This window comes from Oryctolagus cuniculus, chromosome 1, assembly GCF_051225735.1.
Source record: "Oryctolagus cuniculus isolate XC-2025 breed Fujian yellow rabbit chromosome 1, ASM5122573v1, whole genome shotgun sequence".
NCBI lineage: Eukaryota > Metazoa > Chordata > Mammalia > Lagomorpha > Leporidae > Oryctolagus > Oryctolagus cuniculus.
This window is the reverse complement of record NC_142867.1, coordinates 224,812,042-224,830,998: the sequence shown is the minus strand read 5'-3', so window position 1 is coordinate 224,830,998 and position 18,957 is coordinate 224,812,042. Positions and strand designations below refer to the sequence as shown.

At 40.0% G+C, this 18,957-nt stretch overlaps 1 protein-coding gene across 1 annotated transcript in view; it reads left to right on the top strand.

Moving 5' to 3' along the window:
- Positions 1-18,957, top strand: part of MEGF9 (multiple EGF like domains 9) — a 111,536-nt gene that overhangs the window by 72,966 nt on the left and 19,613 nt on the right. Inside the window, exon 3 of the mRNA XM_002720506.6 lies at positions 12,424-12,563. Coding sequence (XP_002720552.1) covers positions 12,424-12,563 — 140 coding nt within the window. The remainder of the gene's footprint in view (positions 1-12,423; positions 12,564-18,957) is intronic.

The window sequence follows — 18,957 nt, the reverse complement described above, 5'->3', positions numbered from 1 at the left end:
ACCAGGAGCCAGACATCAAGCTGTTAGGGACAGGGTGTAATTCAGTCATTGAGAATATGAAGGACTAAGGTCAAAGGAACCAGTAGCAAATGGAACTTGCTAACAGAACACTGAAGTTGATTGCCTTAAGTATACTTTTTTTAGGTCAGGATTGATACCAAATTAAGTGTTCAACACTAAGCCTAGAGGTGGAGGAAATTAAGCAGTTTCACCAGTCAGGGCTCAGAAAATAAAAAAGTAGAATGAAGTAAGTATAGTGATTTTTTTTTCTAGTTAATCTACAATGGTTCTTCAATTATCGTCTCCACGCTAGCAGTATCACTGAGGAATTAGTTAGAAATGCAAATTTCCCGGCACAGTAGGTTAATCCTCCACCTGCAGTGCTGGCCTCCCATATGGGTGCCAGTTCGAGTCCCAGCTGCTCCACTTCCAATCCAGCTCTCTGCTATGGCCTGGGAAAGTCCTTGGGCCCCTGCACCCATGTGGGAGACCCCAGAGAAGCTCCTGGCTCCTGGCTTTGGATTGGTGCAGCTCCAGCCATTGTGGCCAACTGGGGAGTGAATCAACATGGAAGACCTCTCTTTCTCTCTCTCTGACTTTCAAGTAAATAAGTAAATCTTTAAAAATAAAAAAGAAATGCAAATTCCCAGACCAAACCCCAGACCTATTGAATCAAAAATTCTGGTACAGGGGTGGGCACTGGGTCAGCACAGTTAAATCTCCACTTGGAATGGCCACATCCTGTTGTGGGAGTGCCTGATTCAAGTTCTGTCATGTGGGAGACCTAGACTGAGTTTCTGGTTTCTGGCTTTGTCCTGGCTCAGCCTTTGCCATTGTGGGCATTTGAGGAGTGGATCAGCAGTTGGGAGCTCTTTGTCTATTTCTTAAATAAATAAATTTTTTTAAAAGATTAAGTATATGGAAAAGGTAAATGAACTATAATGAAAACAAATATTGTGCTGGGAAGTCATCATGAGTACATGAAGAAAATATACATAGATTTCGTAGCCAGATTATATAATCATTAAAAAACTTCATAGGGCAGGCATTGTGACACAGCAGGCTAAGCCACCACTTGGGACACCTGCATCCCATATCAGAGTGCTAGTTCAAGTTCTGGCTACTCTGCTTCTGATGCAGCCTGAGAGGCAGCAGATTATGCCCCATGTGCTTGGGCCCCTGCCACTCACATGGGAGACCCAGCTGAAGTTCTGGGCTCCTGGCTTTGGCCTGACCCAACACTGGCTATTGCAGGGATTTGGGAAATGAACCAAAGGAGGGAAGATCAACCCCCCTCCATCTCTCTGTCTCTGTTATTCTATCTTTTAAGTAGATGAAAATAAATACATGACATTAAAAAAAAATTGTGCACCTATCATGTGCCAGACATTGTGCTAGGCATTGGGAATATAACAATAGAAAAATACATAAAAATCCTTGGTTTCACATAGCTGATCTCACAATTTAAAAATGATGACTATCAATAAAGCTGTTAGAGAAAAGAAAGAGAAAACTTTGCAAGGAAACTGGCTCAAATAGGAGTATTTGCAAATAATGCTAGATATAGCTAGGAAATTAGAGCTCTCAAGTTTTAGGATTGTGTTGAGACATAACAGAGGCATTATCTCATTTCTCTGCCAATTAAATTTTGTTTTGTTTTATTTTACTTGAGAAGCAGACACAATACACACACACACACACACACACATACACACACACAGTTTGAAAGAGCACTCCCATCTGCTGGTTCACTCCCTAAATGTCCACAGCAGCTGGGGCTGGACTGAGGCCAAAGCTGGGAGCTAGGTGCTCAATCCAGGTCTCCTGTGTCATTGGCAACAGCCCAATTACTTGTCTATCACCTGTGCTTCCCAGGTCTGCATTAGCAGGGAGGTGGAGTCAGGAATCTAACTCAGGAACTCTGATATGGGGCAAGGGTGTCTTAACCACTAGGCTAAACACTGGCTTACTAGGTTCTAATTCTGACTCCAGGTTGGCTGTGAGACTTTAAAAATTGAGTCAGTCAATCAATTCACAATAGCTAAGACCTGGAACCAACCCAAATGCCCATCAACAGTAGACTGGATAAAGAAATTATGGGACATGTACCCTATAGAATACTATACAGCAGTCAAAAACAATGAAATCTTGTCATTTGCAACAAAATGGAGGAATCTGGAATACATCATGCTGAGTGAAGTAAGCCAGTCCCAAAGGGACAAATATCATATGTTCTCCCTGATCAGCGACAACTAACCAAGCACCAAATAGGAAACCTGTTGAAGTGAAATGGCCACTATGAGAAACAGTGACTTGATCAGCACTTGTCCTGACTGTTGATGTACAATTTAACACTTTATCCCTTTTAGTATTTTTTTTTGTTCTAGTTAATACTATTGGTTGAACTCTGTAATTAACACACAATTATTCTTAGGTCTTTAAATTTAACTGAAAAGTGATCCCTGTTAAATATAAGAGTGGGAATAAGAGAGGGAGGAGATGTACAATTTGGGACATGCTCAATCAGACTTGCCCCAAATGGTGGCGTTAGAAACGTGCCAGGGGATTCCAATACAATCCCATCAAGATTGCATGTACCAATGCCATCTCACTAGTCCAAGTGATCAATTTCAGTTCACAGTTGATCATACTGATAGGTCTAAGAGTCAAAGGGATCACACAAACAAGACTAGTGTCTGCTAATACTAACTGATAGAATCAAAAAGGGAGAGAACAATCCAACATGGGAAGCGAGATACACAGCAGACTCATAGAATGGCAGATGTCCTAAACAATACTCTGGCCTCAGAATCAGCCCTGAAGGCATTCAGATCTGGCTGAAGAGCCCATGAGAGTATTTTAGGCATGGAAAACCAAAACACTCTGGCAAAAAAACAAAACAAAACAAAAAAACTAAATGAAAGATCTCTGTGAGTAAGATCCCAGTGGAAAGAACGGGCCATCAGAGAAGGAGGTACCTTTTTCTGAAGGGAGGAGAGAACTTCCACTTTGACTATGACCTTTTCTAAATAAGATCGAAGTCAGCAAACTCAAAAGGCTTCCATAGCCTTGGCAACTCATGACTAGAGCCTAGGGAGATTACTGATGCCATAAACAACAGTGTCAATTTGTTAAGTCAACAACAGGAGTCACTGTGTACTTACTCCTCATGTAGGATCTCTGTCTTTAATGTGTTGTTCAATGTGAATTAATGCTATAACTAGTACTGAAACAGTATTTTACACTTTATGTTCTGTGTGGGTGCAAACTGATGAAATCTTTACTTAATATATACTAAATCGATCTTCTGTATATAAAGATAATTGAAAATGAATCTTGATGTGAATGGAATGGGAGAGGGAGTGGAAGATGGGAGGGGTGCGGGTGGGAGGGAAATTATTGGGGGGAAGCCATTGTAATCCATAAACTGTACTTTGGAAATTTATATTTACTAAATAAAAGTTAAAAAAAATTGAGTCAGTTCATGTTACTGAAGCAGGTACCAACTGGGGATGTTAAAAGTATTAACATTTTACTATATATAGAGCTCCTACTATTTGGAAGGCACTTAAATACAAATATATATAATTCTAGTTAGTTATCACAATATTTTGGAACAGAGATTATTCTTATTTTTCCAATGTGAAAGCTTGTTCAATACTCAAACTGCTAAAAAGTAATGAAGCTGAGACTTAAGAACATCATAGAATTCTTCAAAAATTATATTAAGTAATGCATTGTGGAGGGTCACTGTGGGGCACTGGGAAAGTCCCTAGCTAAGGGTGGGGCAAACCCCCCCAGCTCCGCCCAGACAGGCAATTACCTGAACACCTATTGGATTGAAGAGCACACCCAGACTCTAAGGGTTATAGTCTGTGTTGTAGCAGTTAGCCTCTGACTGTTGTTATCTTATAGCCTGTGCAGTAAATCTAACCCTGCTCACTCTGTGCTGGTGACCAGCCTACCATTGGTCACTTCCTGTGATATAAAATGTGCTATGTTTTTTGTAACCCCATAGTAGAAACTCAATAAATGTTAATATTGCCTCCTGACTACTCTACCCCTCAAAGGGTTCAGAAGTTCTGTATAAAGGATTTAGTCTTCAACATTGTCAGTACCAGCATTTCATGTTAAGCAGATTTTTGTTTGCTAATCTGGAAACTAAGTCACCACTTACACTGTTATTTCTGTGCAGAAATGAATTATAAGTTCTAAGCACTTCAAGTTAATTTTTGGAACATAGCATGTGTACAGATCAGGTGTTAATAATTAGTTTCATTAAGCAAATCTTATATAATAGTTATAAAAATGCAAATATTAACACAGATGAGATGCAACTTCTTCATAAGATGATACCTGGACCTATTGTTTTGTCTCTACATTTCCTCCTTTCAAAATGACAGAATTTCTATCAAATAATGGAATAATTGTGTGTGCTTGAAAATTCTTAGTGCTGTATTTCTTCTGTTAAAAAAAAGTGAAGGAAGTGAGGAATAACTTTCTTAGTTGTACTGTTAACCTTCCCAAGTTATGCATCTGAAAATGAGACACATTTTGTTTTGTTTTGTTTTTGCCTTTAAGTTTTACTTTGACTTTTTGAATAGCTTTTAAATTTGATTTTGGTAAACTCAGCTGTGAGAAATATTTTTGTACTTAGGCAATATTCTTTTTCAGTATTTTGAATTTCTGTCTGAATATGGATTTTCTCTGAACATATTTTAGACTCTTTGCCCTAAAAAATACAAGGAATGTTTAGTATAATAGCCCAATGTTTCCAACAAGAAAGCTTTCCTTTTTTTCCTCTAGAAAAGGCGCTTTGGTCATTGCATAATGGTCTTTTCTGTAACTGTAGAGAGACAGAGCAACACTGAGCGCAGACAGGCTTCTGCCAAAGCGTCCAATCATTGAGTTTTTTCATAACAAAAAAGGAGAAGCTGTTTTTTCCATACTTTTACAAAACTACCATCCAAATATGAAATTAAGAATTATTGATAGCTTTTCATTTTGTTTATCTTCCCATGTAAAACCTTTCTAATTGGAAAAACTTTCTCTAGATACATTTTGGAATTTTTAAAAATATATTGAAAGGGCTTATGATCAACCATTTTCTCTTGATTTCAGACTCTGTTTTAACAGTAATGTTTTTAAAAGATGTATTTATTTATTTATTTATTTGAAAGTCAGAGTTACATAGAGAGAGGAGAAGCAGAGAGAGAGAGCGAGAAAGAGAGAGAGAGAGGTCTTCTATCCACTGGTTCACTCCCCAGATGGCCACAATGGCCAGAGCTATGCTGATCCAAAGCCAGGAGCCAGGAGCTTCTTCCAGGTCTCCTACGTGGGTGCAGGGGACAAGGAGTTGGGCCATCTTCCACTGCTATCCCAGGCCATACCAGAGAGCTGGATCGGAAGTGGAGCATCCAGGACTCGAACTGATGCCCATATGGGATGTCGGCACTTCAGGCCAGGGCGTTAACCCTCTGTGCCACAGCACTGGCCTCTTTAACAGTAATTTAAAACTCTTCCCAGACTAATTTGTTTTTAGTTACTAAAAAAGAATGGGAAGAAGAAAATTGATGAATTTATAACTTTTTTTCTTGATTCTTGTTTTGTATATGTCACAATGCCAAAATGTAGACTGAAGAATTAGGGAGAGGCTGGTGCCACAGCTCAATAGGCTAATCCTCCACCTGCGGCGCCAGCACACTGGGTTCTAGTCCCTGTCCAGGCACTGGATTCTGTCCTGGTTGGCCCTCTTCCAAGCCAGCTCTCTGCTGTGGCCTGGGAGTGCAGTGGAGGATGGCGCAAGTGCTTGGGCCCTGCACCCGCATGGGAGACCAGGAGAAGCACCTGGCTCCTGCCTTCGGATCAGCGCGGTGCGCCGGCCGCAGCGCGCTGGCCGCAGCGGCCATTGGAGGGTGAACCAACGGCAAAGGAAGACCTTTCTATCTGTCTCTCTCTCTCACTGTCCACTCTGCCTGTCAAAAAAAAAAAAAAAAAAATAGAATAAGGGAGAAGGAAAAGCAAGGCCCCTGGATGACCACACATGAATTAATGTCCCCCAATAAGAGCTATATCTTTTTAGTTCTGTAGTGCTTGAGTTGCAGTTAATAATATGATGTCTAAAATTATACAAATATACATAATTTATATCTTGTAAGTCTCAGGAAGAGACTTTTTTGTAACAAAAACATACATGATATCTGACAATTTAGCGATAAATTCAATCATTAGCTGTTGGTGTGAAAGCATTTAAGGTCTAACTGGCTTTGATTCCTCCTAATGTAGGATTCTGTAGACCCTTTCCCTTCTCAATTAAAAAGTTTTCTTTCTGAAAACTCTGTGTTCATAATGTGCTCTCTTTTCTTCACCATACTTTTGCTCCAAACTAATAATCGTCCCTTAATTCCTTATCATTTAAAAAAAGGTTTTGAACAGAGTTTTAAAGGAAAACGATTTAGAGTCTTCTTTATCTTTACCTACTGGGAATTCACTCCTCTTCTTAAAGTTCTCAGAAAGAAAAATCAAGACGAGAATCACTGTCATCATCTGAACAATTGCTTTCGTTTCTGAGTAAGGAGTGTGTGCCGGACGCCATGTTGCATACCCTGAGTATTCGTTCTCACAGTAACCCTACAAAGGTTGATAGAACTGTCTTCATTGTACTAATGGACATACAGAGGATACAAGAGATAAATGCTTTGTGCCACCTAGTCACCAGTACGGCTGGTGTATGAACTGAGGTTTCTTTGTCCGTATAGACTATGTTTTTTTTCTCATAAATGCTGATACTTCCCTTCTTGAATTCCACCCTTCTGATTAATCAATGTGATTCTAAAATAATGGAAATTCCAAAGATTCTCCACCCATTCATCTTAGAACAGAATCTTTAAAAAGACACTTGGCTAGCATTTGTCTGATGTAAGTATGTACTGTATCTTTAGATGATATATTATTGAATTTTCTTTTGAAAAGTTAATAAGTATTCATAGTAGGAAATACATTATTTGTTTATATTTGCACTAAGAAATAATTTATTTAAGTGTTAAAACCTTGCAATAGTTGTTCACATCCATGACTGTGTAAATTTTATAAGCATTAATGGCACAAGAAATCCAAAGAACCCCATTTGAGATACTTTAAGAAAAGTATATGATATACTTAGTCAAACTTAGTGTACACAATGCTTATGCTTTCTTTATGAATAATTCAATATTCTTCTTTCTGATATAACTGTCTACATTATAGTACCTTAATAGCAACTCATGTCTTTTGGAAGTGACACAAATTGAGCAAATTCGATCTTAACTTCTTTGTTGTCTGATCTCAGTAGTATTGATTTCTGATTTCTATTCAGTCTCTAGTTCTGTTCCCTTATCTGCAAACTTGAAGCTATGGGTTTTAGGTTCTTTCATTTCAAATCTATGGGTAAGCAAAGTGGTCTGTTAACAGGCCTTTAATTTTTTTTTTTTGTTTTATTGCATTTATATCATTGACCTTTGCTTCAGAAAGTATTCAACAGTCTTTAACAGGGAAAGACCATGAAAGAGGGTGTTGTAAAGGCTTTATTCTGTAAAAGAAGTCACACAGGCAAAGCTTTATATTCGCTGAGTGATTTAATTCTTCTACATGCAGAAATTGGCCATCAGCCATGAGTAACATGATGAAAAAGCACTTCTAGTGCAGCCCCACAACCAAATTTCCCCACTTGTTCTATATATTTAAAAAGAGACAGAGAGAGGGAAGAAGGGAGGGAGGGAGGGCGAGAACCTGTTTTCCTGTTGTTTTAAAATCTACCCAGGAAAAAGTGAAACAGTGCAATCTGGACTCAGTTCATCTGCTTTATCAGAACTTATGGAGATGACATTTTTTAAATCAGCAATTAAGGAGTGATTTTCCAGGGATAAAGATGCCTGTTTAAATCAGTATTTTGAGGGCCAAGAGCAGAATTATGAAGTAGGAGTAGTATCTATTTTGGGAACATGGTTATGTTATGGTTATGAGATGTCGTTAAGTGCTTATGTATTCCAAGGTAATACCTTTCTCTTACAATTGGTGGGGTTAGGCAGACACCATCATTAAAAGTAACTGTTTATTCTTTTGTATACTGAATGATCTAATGTTTTAGAGGAATGAGGAAAAAGCATGTTTTGACTACTAATATTTCAAAAGACTTAGAAATTGGCCAATGAAGTATTAGCCATTCTTCAAAAGGTATCTTATATCCTTTGTAATTTTCTAACAGTATAGACTTAAAATGACTGCTTCCTTCTTGTTGAGTCATAAGATATTCCTGAATTTCATATGTGATAAACGCAGATTTACTTTGCTAGATCAGTAAGTATCTTGGTGTATACTTGTATAAGACTCTGTGTGTGTGTGTGTGTGTGTGTGTGTGGCATTTCTTTTCTTTTTTAAAAGTTATTTAAAAGATATGCTGATAGTGTGAGTTTCCATTGTATTTTTTTAAAAAAAATGCTCACCTTCTACACTATGAACAGTATAACTTTTAATTATGCTGTAACTATGCATCAGAATTTTAGAACTTGTATTTCTGAAAATCTTGGATTTTTTATTATTTTATTTGAGAGGCAGACAGACACAGAGAGATATATCCAGAGAGAAAGAGAGAAAGAGGAAAAGAGAGGCAGAGAAAGAGAACTCCCATTTCTATCTCCTAGCAGTCTTTAGGTGCCTACAATTCAATTCAGGCCAGCGCCGCAGCACAATAGGCTAATCCTCCACCTTGTGGCACCGGCACACCGGGTTCTAGTCCCGGTCGGGGCGCCGGATTCTGTTCCGGTTGCCCCTCTTCCAGGCCAGCTCTCTGCTGTGGCCCGGGAGGGCAGTGGAGGATGGCCCAAGTGCTTGGGCCCTGCACCCCATGGGAGAACAGGAAGACTGGAAGAGGAGCAACTGGGACTAGAACCCGGCACCCATATGGGATGCCGGTGCTGCAGGTGGAAGATTAACCAAGTGAGCCACGGCGCTGGCCCGATAGGTGATTTCTTAGCATACAAGGGTTTGAGAAATGGTAATTATTATTTACATGATCCTAGGCTCCTTTCCTTTCTGGACTGGTTTTATTTGAGGAAAGTCCTAAGAATATTCCATGAAGAACTGTTTTTCTACTCTTTTTTGATATCCCCTGACATATTACTGAGAAACAAGATATGTGGGAGAGAGAAGTAGATTTCAGCTTTAACTGCTCAAAATAGATTTTTTTGGGACAGAGAGCAAAATTCCGACTATTTAGCCCAGGGACTGATGAACAAAGAAGCATATCTCAAAGTCAAAAGAATAATCCTTGGCCGGCGCCGGGGCTCAATAGGCTAATCCTCCACCTAGCGGCGCCAGCCACACCGGGTTCTAGTCCCGGTCGGGGCGCCCGATTCTGTCCCAGTTGCCCCTCTTCCAGGCCAGCTCTCTGCTGTGGCCCGGGAGTGCAGTGGAGGATGGCCCAGGTCCCTGGGCCCTGCACCTGCATGGGAGACCAGGAGAAGCACCTGGCTCCTGGCTTCGGATCAGTGCGACGCTCTGGCCGCAGCGCTCCGGCCACGGCAGCCATTGGAGGGTGAACCAATAGTAAAAGGAAGACCTTTCTCTCTCTCTCTCTCTCACTGTCCACTCTGCCTGTCAAAAAAAAAAAAAAAAATCCTTAGTTTTTTATTCTACAAGTAGCACTCAAATGGTTGAAAGTTGCTCTACTTTCATTTTGCAAAATTCAGTTCAGAGTTCCAATAACACTCAAATTTAGAATTTCTATTTTTATTACAGAAATAGAAGTAAAGGGAAGTGATAGGGGATTGTTTTTGCTGGTATGCACAGAGGTGTGTAACTGTTAACAATTTTAGCTTGAACTCTTAAACTAAAATTAACAACCCCACAGGGACTAATTAGGAGCTGAATCTCCAAAAACATTGTTTTGATAAGCAGTTCTAACTTAAATTGTCTCCCATCCAATATGGTACCAAAATCTACTCAGATGGTGAAATTTAACATTTTGAGGTCCAGAATGAGCATGTAAAGTAGAAGTACACTAGCTTTTCTGATAATAGTCATTAGTGTTATCTTTCACTTTTTTAAAACTTTCCTAATCTTAATTTTAAAATTGTTTTTATATTGATTGAGTACTTATCCAGCATTTATTAAGTGCCAGACATTATGCCTGACTCTGTGGACTCAGGAAACTTCCATAGTAAGGTATAACACATGAAACAATTCATTGTAGTATATGATTCCTATACTTGTGCTTGGTCTTGAGCATGAGAATAAAGCTGCCTACTATGGCCTTTGTTTCAAGCCTTGTATAACCTAACTATAAAAACAAGACTTTTTTTTTTTTTTTTTTTGACAGGCAGATTTAAACAGTGAGAGAGAGAGACAGAGAGAAAGGTCTTCCTTCCACTGATTCACCCTCCAAATGGCTGCTACAGCTGGCGCTGCGCCAATCTGAAGCCAAGAGCCAGGTGCTTCCTCCTTGCAGGGGCCCAAGCACTTGGGCCATCCTCCACTGCACTCCCGGGCCACAGCAGAGAGTTGGACTGGAAGAGGAGTAATTGGGACAGAATCCAGCACCCCAGTCGGGACTAGAACCCGGGGTGCCGGCGCCACAGGCGGAGGATTAGCCAAGTGAGCTGCAGCACCGGCCTAAAAACAAGACTTATGAACATGAAAGAATACAGAGCAGATCACAATTAGGATCAAAATGTTTGATGCAGAAAATGTGAAGTTAGGAAGCCAGAAGATCTCTATGAAGCAGTTAGAGAAAGAAGAGCCTTGAAAGCAGGAAAGATTTTTTGGAGATAAACAGAAGAAAAGGCATTTATAATAGAAATGATTATAGGAGAGATAATAATACCAAGAGGTATCTTGAAAGAAATTTTGACAGAAATTGGTGATTTATTGAGTATGAATGAATGATCATGCAACCATGGAGTATAGAGTGAAAGAAATTGAAAATAACATCAAAGGTTTAAAATTAAAGATTACAAAGAGATAGTATAATTGATACAAGGGATATCCAAGAAAAAGTATAAATAGGAAAGATGGGTTATTAAATAAAATATTTTTCTTACTTTAGAATTTTAATCTGTATTTATTTGGGAAGGGCTAGAATCTAGAACTTTTATATGGATTTAGACCAGAAAGCAATAGGAATCTCCACTATAGGTATATTTACTTAATTATGAATTCTATCTTAATTAATTACCAGAACTATAGTTTAATTATACATTTGACCCAAAGAAGAGAATTCTGTTAAGCTTCTAGCATTGTCATGGGTAGCTAACATAGTCATTATGATCTTGATCTTTTTTTAAAGAAAAAAACATTTATTTTTATTTATTTGAAAGACAGAGTTAGAGAGAGAGAGAGAATCTTCCATCCTATGACTCATTCCTCAAATGGCCACAACAGCTAGGCTGAGCCACACTGAGCCAGGAGCAGGAGCTTCCTCTGAGTCTCACACGTGGGTACAGCGGCCCACACACTTGGGCCGTTGTCCGCTGCTTCCCCAGGTGTATTAATGGGGAGCTGGATTGGAAGTGGAGCAGCCAGGACTCCAACCTGTGCCTATATGGGATGCCGGCATTACAGGCAGCAGCTTAACCCACTATACCACAACGCCGGCCCCAAGATCTTGGTCTTTATATTCTGCAGCCAAAAGCTAGGATGGGTGAAGGGTGAGGGTGTTCCTTGTTTTCTACAGACTGGGAGATGTCAATGGAGCTGAAAGATAATCCAGCAATGAAATAACTTCACTGCAAGTTTTGTGTCCCACAGCTTAGTAAACAAAGATTTCTAAGCATTGGGAACTCAATGAATCTTTTATTATTTGTTTTAGACTACCCAAATTCAAAAGATTAAATTGTCGAAATTATTAGTATTAGTACCATGTTAGCCAAATTATATAGTCATGAAGTTTTTCAACTTACAATTCAAAGTAAAAATCACTCAATACTTCTAGTAACTAGAATCTAGTTGAAACTCTGCTATGTTAAGGTCATCTATAATGGAGGAATTGGTGTTTAGTCTAGTGGTTAAGATGCCATTTCAGAGTGCCTGGATTTGTAATTCCCAGCTCTAGCTTCTAACTCCAGCTTCCTGCTAAGGCATTAGAAGGGAGCAGTGATGATTCAATTAATTATGTTCCTGCTACCCATGTAGGGGACCTGGATTGCATTACCACTTTTGACCATGGCCTGGCCCCAGCCTTTGTGGACATTTAAAGAATGAATCAGTAAATGAAAGTTTGCATTTCTCTCTCTCTGTCTCTCCCTGCCTCCTCTGTCCCTCCCTCTCGCCCTCCTCTCTTCCTCCCTCTCAAATAAATACTTTGTAAAAAGATCATCTATATTGGAATGTTAGGCAATAAAACTTTCAAACTAATTTACTTTTGTTCCTTGTCTTTGCTTTTGTTTGCAGTTCTGGGAATTGCCAGTGCAAAGTGGGTGTCACCGGCTCTACATGTGACCAGTGCCAGGATGGATATTACAATTTCACGAAGAATGGCTGTTTGCCCTGCCAGTGCAATAACCGATCCGTCAGTTGTAATGCCCTCACAGGTACATGCTTTCCTTCATTTTGTTGTGTAATTTTTCCACTGTACTTTTCATTGTAAAGTCTTCCAGCTGTCAGTGTATTCTTCCTCAATAGTATGTAAGGGCTTTTCTTTTCTCAGTAGAATATAATAGATCACAGCAAGCCAAACTACTGTTTCACCCACTTGAAAAAAATGCACAAATTTAAAGTCATACTATTTGGATAGCTATGGAAGCAAGGAGAACTACGTTAACTACAACTCCAGAAATGGTGGGAAGCTGGAGCTCTTCCTGGTAAACTGAGGATCACTAGCCATTTTCTTCCAGGGGACATTTGTGTCGCTCCCCCTCTTCGTGGAGGAACGACACAGGACCCTGCGCTGTTCTTTTGTCTGCTCGGCCCTCCCCGGGTTTGCTGCTGGTTCTTCCTGGCTTGGCTGCCGTCCCTCCACCTCCGTGGAGGGGCGGGCCCCCTGCCACTTTCCCCACTTTCACAGGGGAGCGGCACACTGCCAGCCGGCTCTCTCGGGGGCGGCTCAGATGTTCCTCAGGTGTTCCTGGTGCATGTTGTCTCTCTCCTCCTTTATAGTCCTCTTCCACCAATCCCAACTCTGCTACCCACACGCCGAGTACGCTGCTCTCCTCCAATCAGGAGCAGGTCCTGCTGTTTATTGGTTGAACTGGAGGCAGCTGTGTAGAAGCTGTTTCCTCCTCTCCCAGCGCCATATTGTGGGAGAGCAGATGCATAGAATAAGTCTTAATTTCAGTAACAGTCTAATCTCAGTTGCTCCCCACAATTTGTTGATTCTTAATAAAAGCTAAGGAACAGACTTAGCCCAAGCAAAATAATTATTTTTTCTTAAGAAAGATACAAAGAGAACTTTTTGCGGTTATTTTTGATTTGCATGATAGCTGCAAAGTAGAAGAACCTTAAATATAAGGTTAGCTTTCCCATGGGGTTTTAGTTGACCATGCAGAAGATGGACTGGGCCAGAAAAGTAGAAAGAAATCTCTCAGTTTTGAGCCAAAGAGACAAAAATTCCTTTAGAGAGAACTTCTATACCATACAACTCTCTTTTCTCCCTCCCTCCCTCCCTCCCTCCCTTCCTTCCTTCCTTCCTTCCTTCCTTCCTTCCTTCCTTTATTTGAAAGTCAGAGTTACAGAGAGAGAGAGAGAGGGAAACCGAGAAATCTTTCATCTGCTGGTTCACTCCCTAAATTGCCACAACAAGCCAGGGCTGGTTCAGACTGGAGCCAGGAGCTTCTGGGTCTCCCATGTGGGTACAGTGGTCCAAGGATTTGAGCCATCCTCCACTGCTTTCCCATGTGCATTAGCAGAGAGCTGGATCAAAAGTAGAGCATCCTGGACATGAACCAAGCCCATATGGGATGCTGGCACTGCAGGCAGCAGCTTAACACACCATGCCACAGCCCCAGCCATCTCTCTTTTAAGGTGTTGCTGAACTCTGAAGGTGCGTGGAGTGGAACCTAGGTTGAACCAAAGGCCTGTACTGAATTTCAGGCTTTTAGGGCTGTGTAGATACAGGCCCACTAGGCTCTCAGTCAAAAACCATGGAGGGCTGTGACCAAGAAATAATGATGAACCAGAGATGAACTGACTTACACTAAAATTGCAGTGCTTCGTAAACCCACCTCAATTACTGATTGGACTGAAGTGATCCTCTCATGGTAGCTACCTAACAGAGGAAAGGAAGAGCTCTCTCTGGTTCTTATATACCATGCCTGTCATTCAGTCAAAAATGCTATACAATGGGAAGACAAGAAAATATGACAAATAATAAACAGAAGAAAGAAGCAATGAAAGCAGAACCATAGATGATCCAGGTTTAGGTTTAGCATACCAAGACTTTAAAATTAGTATTTTATGAAAATGGAAGAGGGTCCAGCACTGTGGTGCAGTGGGAAAAGGCACTGCCACTTGCAATACTGGTACCCCATATCAGAGTGCCAGTTCAAGTCCCAGCTGCTCTGCTTGCAATCCAGCTTCCTGCTAGTACACCCGGGAAAGCAGCAGACAATGGATGATGGCTCAAGTGCTTGGGCCCCTGCCATCCATATGGGACACCTAGCTGGAGTTTCTGGCTCCTGGCCAGGAACCAGTGGCTGAAATATCTCTCTTTCTCTGTCTCTCCTCTCTCTGTCGCTCTGCCCTTCAAATAAATAAATAATCTTAAAAAAAAAAAGAAAAGGAAACGGAGGAAAAATTTAACTCATCTGGGTTTATTAGCAGATTTTACACTGTACAGAGTGAAGTCATGGTTAATAGACTCCATTGCAGCACAATTGAAAACTGAAGCCAACATGGGTGTGGCAGTTAGGATGTCATTGGGACACCCACATTTCTTATCAGAATGCCTGTGTTCCAGTCACAGCCCTGATGCCAATTGCAGCTTCCTGTTAATGTGTACCCTGGGAGACAGCAGGTGATGGCTCAATGTTTGGCTCTCTGTCATCCATGTAGGAGACCTGGACTGAATTTTCTGGTTTCTGGCTTCTCCTTGGCATAGCTCCAGCTGTTGTAGGCATTTGGGGTGAAGCAGCAGAGGGAAGACCTCTCTGGTCTGCCTCTCCCTCTCTTTCTGTCTCTTTACCTTTCAAATAAATTAATGAATTTAAAAAACCTGAAGTGAACTGAAAGCATTTAGAGAAGAGGTAATGGAAAGACAGAGCAAGAAAGACATGTGGGAACAGCCGAAAGGTGTAACACAAATATAATTAAAGACTGAGAAAGAAACGAAAGAGGTATTGAGTCAGAGCAACATCTGAAGAGATAATGACCAAGAATTTTCCAAACTCATGAAAGACCCCAACCCACAGATTCAGAAAGCTCAGTAAACCCCAAGTGTGAAGACAAACAAGATGACATTTGGGCAAATTTAATCAAACTATTAAAAACTAAAGACAACTCAATATTCAGTTTTCCTAAATGTATGGATTAGAGATGATTCCTTGGGAATTCTTGCCACTCCAACAAAAAACATCAGGATATCTTAGTCTGACAAGTACAGATGTTTTTATGAGAATAGAATGGCAGGATATTTGAAATTGGAAGTACCCTGGAAAAGTCTGTTGAAATCTTATTTTTCATTCTAATGCTTTATAGTGAAGCAAAGTAATTTAGAAGAAATTGTGTTATTTTTTCTTTTATGTGGTCTGATCCTTGCCTGCTTGCCTGCCTGCCAGTTGTGTCTCATGCTGTTCTTATTCTTTTTTGTCTGAAAGCCCATCCCCCTGGCTTCTGTTTCTAAAACAAGCCATGTTTCCTTGTCCCTGCGTTCTCACACCTGGTCTTTCTCCTGCTTCTCCCACCTCTGTCCCCTTTGCTTTTTCTTCAGGTCTTCAATTAAAGGCTACTTCATTAGAAAGCATTTCCTGACATTCCAGGCTAAATGAAACTTCCCTTATTACATGCTTTCACATACACTTGTATTTTTTTCATAGCCCGTATCACAGTTTTATATATTTATCCATGGTCATGAGTCACGTAAGTGACTATGGTAAGGCTGATTTACTACATAAGAAGTTTCAGGAAGGCAGAAACAATATCAGTTTATTTACCAGTGTGTACATAATTGCTGATGTGGAACTCAGCACATGGTAAGTATCACCAAATGTTTGTTGAATAAATGAAACAAAATGAATGGAAAATATACAGAGGAAAGATGAGTTTCAATACTGGGTAACAGAAGGAAATCTCCATCTTACTTAGGTTAACTTGCTCCCTAGGTCTCTACAGTACCAGGAAGCAGTCTACACTGCTGGCTCTCACTCTCAGTTTTCCTTGTAGTGCTGAGGCAGCTCTCTCTCCTATCAAGCAAATGCCTCCTTGCCCTTGCTCTGGAGATGATTTAAGGCAAAGAAATCCTGTTCATGCTTATGGTTTCCAAAAGCAGCTAATGATGAAAGAAATATATGATTTCTACATTTGGAAATATAGTACAAGTGGAATCCAATATGAAGGAGTGCAAATACATGATTTAAAATTGCAATATAAATATGTTTAAAACGAGTTTTTCCTTTTATGTCAAATGAGGTTTTGTTCACTAATGCTGTGATATGGTTGCCCTCTGGTGGCCACTTACTGTGTTTTCACAGCCCTTAATTCTTCCCCTTGTAGTCTTTTTCTATGCTTTGTGTTTTAGATTTAAGCAGATTTTGAAAGTACTCTTTTTGTGGTTAAATATATTGGGATAAACATTGTGAAAAGGAATTTGTAGTAGGCATCAGAAGTCTTAAAAAAATACCTCTGAGTAATTCTATTTCTAATTATTCTGAGGAAAAAATTGATTCTACATTTTAGTATATGTGCTGCTGAAGCGAGCACTAATTCTATATTTATGAAAATCTTTATGTTCAAATATGCTCACCACAATGACACTTATAATAGTGAAAAAGTAGATAACCCAATTTCTAACAGTAGATAATTAAGTGAATAATTTTACCTTGGCAATGTATAGTTAAGAGCACAGAAAATCAAAATGACTTTGCGCTGGGAGAGTTACTTAATCTGTTTCATCTATGAATTTGAGATAATAACAGTAACTGCTTAATGGATTGTTATGAAGATTAAATACAGCATTTCTAATAGTGTCTGACTCACCATACTAAGTAAATGGTAATTATTATTATGTTGTCATTAAAATGTTGTAAAGCATTATATATAACAACATGAGAAAGTAAAATAAGCAGGGTATAAGATTGCCTTCATATAATTATTATTTTAAAAAGAAAATCCAAACTTCTAGAAAGAAAAGAATGAATAGATATTATTCAATATTTTATGAGATTTCTTAGAGTGATTTTTTCCTGTTCTCTATTCCTATGTTTTTCTAGAATTTCTTTTAATTTTTTAAAAAGATTTATTTATTTGAAAGTCAGAGTTAGAGAGAAAAGGAGAGGCAGAGAGAGAGAGAGGTCTTCCGTCTGCTGTTTCACTCCCCAGTTGGCCGCAACAGCCAGAGCTGCACTGATCCAAAGTCAGGAGCCAGGAGCTTCTTTAGGTATCCCACATGGGTACAGGGGCCCAAGGACTTGGACCATCTTCTACTGCTTTCTCAGGCCGTAGCAGAGAGCTGGATCGGAAGTGGAGCAGCTGGGTCTCAAACTGGTACCCATATGGGATGCCGGCACTACAGGCAGAGACTTTATCCACTACACCACAGCACCGGCCCTAAGAATTTCTTTGAATTAATCATGTGTTTCCCTTAAAATGGAGATTGGAGAGATGCTTTTTTAAAAAACTATAATTTTACATTCACATAGTATACTTTTTTAAAAAAGGTTTATTTATTTGTTTTTTTTTTTAATTTTTTTTAACTTTTGTTTAGTAAATATAAATTTCCAAAGTACAGTTTATGGATTACAGTGGCTTTCTACCCCCATAACTTCCCTCCCACTCGCACCCCTCCCATCTCCTGCTCCCTCTCCCATTCCATTCACATCAAGATTCATTTTCAATTCTCTTTATATACAGAAGATTGATTTAGTATATATTAAATAAAGATTTCATCAGTTTGCACTCACACAGAAACACAAAGTGTAAAATACTGTCTCAGTACTAGTTATAGCATTACTTCACATTGGACAACACATTAAGGACAGATCCCACATGAGGAGTAAGTACACAGTGACTCCTGTTGTTGACTTAACAAATTGACACTGTTGTTTATGGTGTCAGTAATCTCCCTAGGCTCTAGTCATGAGTTGCCAAGGCCATGGAAGCCTTTTGAGTTCGCCGACTTTGATCTTATTCAGAGAGGGTCATAGTCAAAGTGGAAGTTCTCTCCTCCCTTCAGAGAAAGGTACCTCCTTCTTTGATGGCCCCGTTCTTTCCACTGGGATCACTAGCAGAGATCTTTCATTTAGTTTTTTTTTTTTTTTTTTTTGCCAGAGTGTCTTGGCTTTCTTTGGGGCCGGCGCTGTGGCGCAGCAGGTTAACGTCCTGGCCTGAAGTGTTGGCATCCTATGTGGGTGCTGGTTCAAGACCCGGTTGAATCATTAAGGGGCCAGCACTGTGGTACAGTAGGCTCATCCTCGGTCTGCAGTGCCAGCATCCCATATGGGCGCCGGTTCAAGTCCCAGCTGCTCCACTTCCGATCCCGCTCTCTGCTATGGCCTGGTTTATTTATTTGAAAGGCAGAGTTACAGAGAGAGAAAGGGAGAGACAGAGAGAGATCTTCTATCCATTGGTTCATTCCCTAAATGACTAATGGCCTGGTGACCAAAGTCAGGAGCCAGGAGCTTCATTTGGATCTCCCTCATGCATAGCAGATACCCAAGCATGTGGACCATCTTTTGCTGCTTTCCTAGGTGTATTAACAGGGAGTTGTATTAGAAGTGGAGCAGCCAGGACACAAACCACTGGCAGACGATGGCTTAACCTTCTGTGCCACAATGC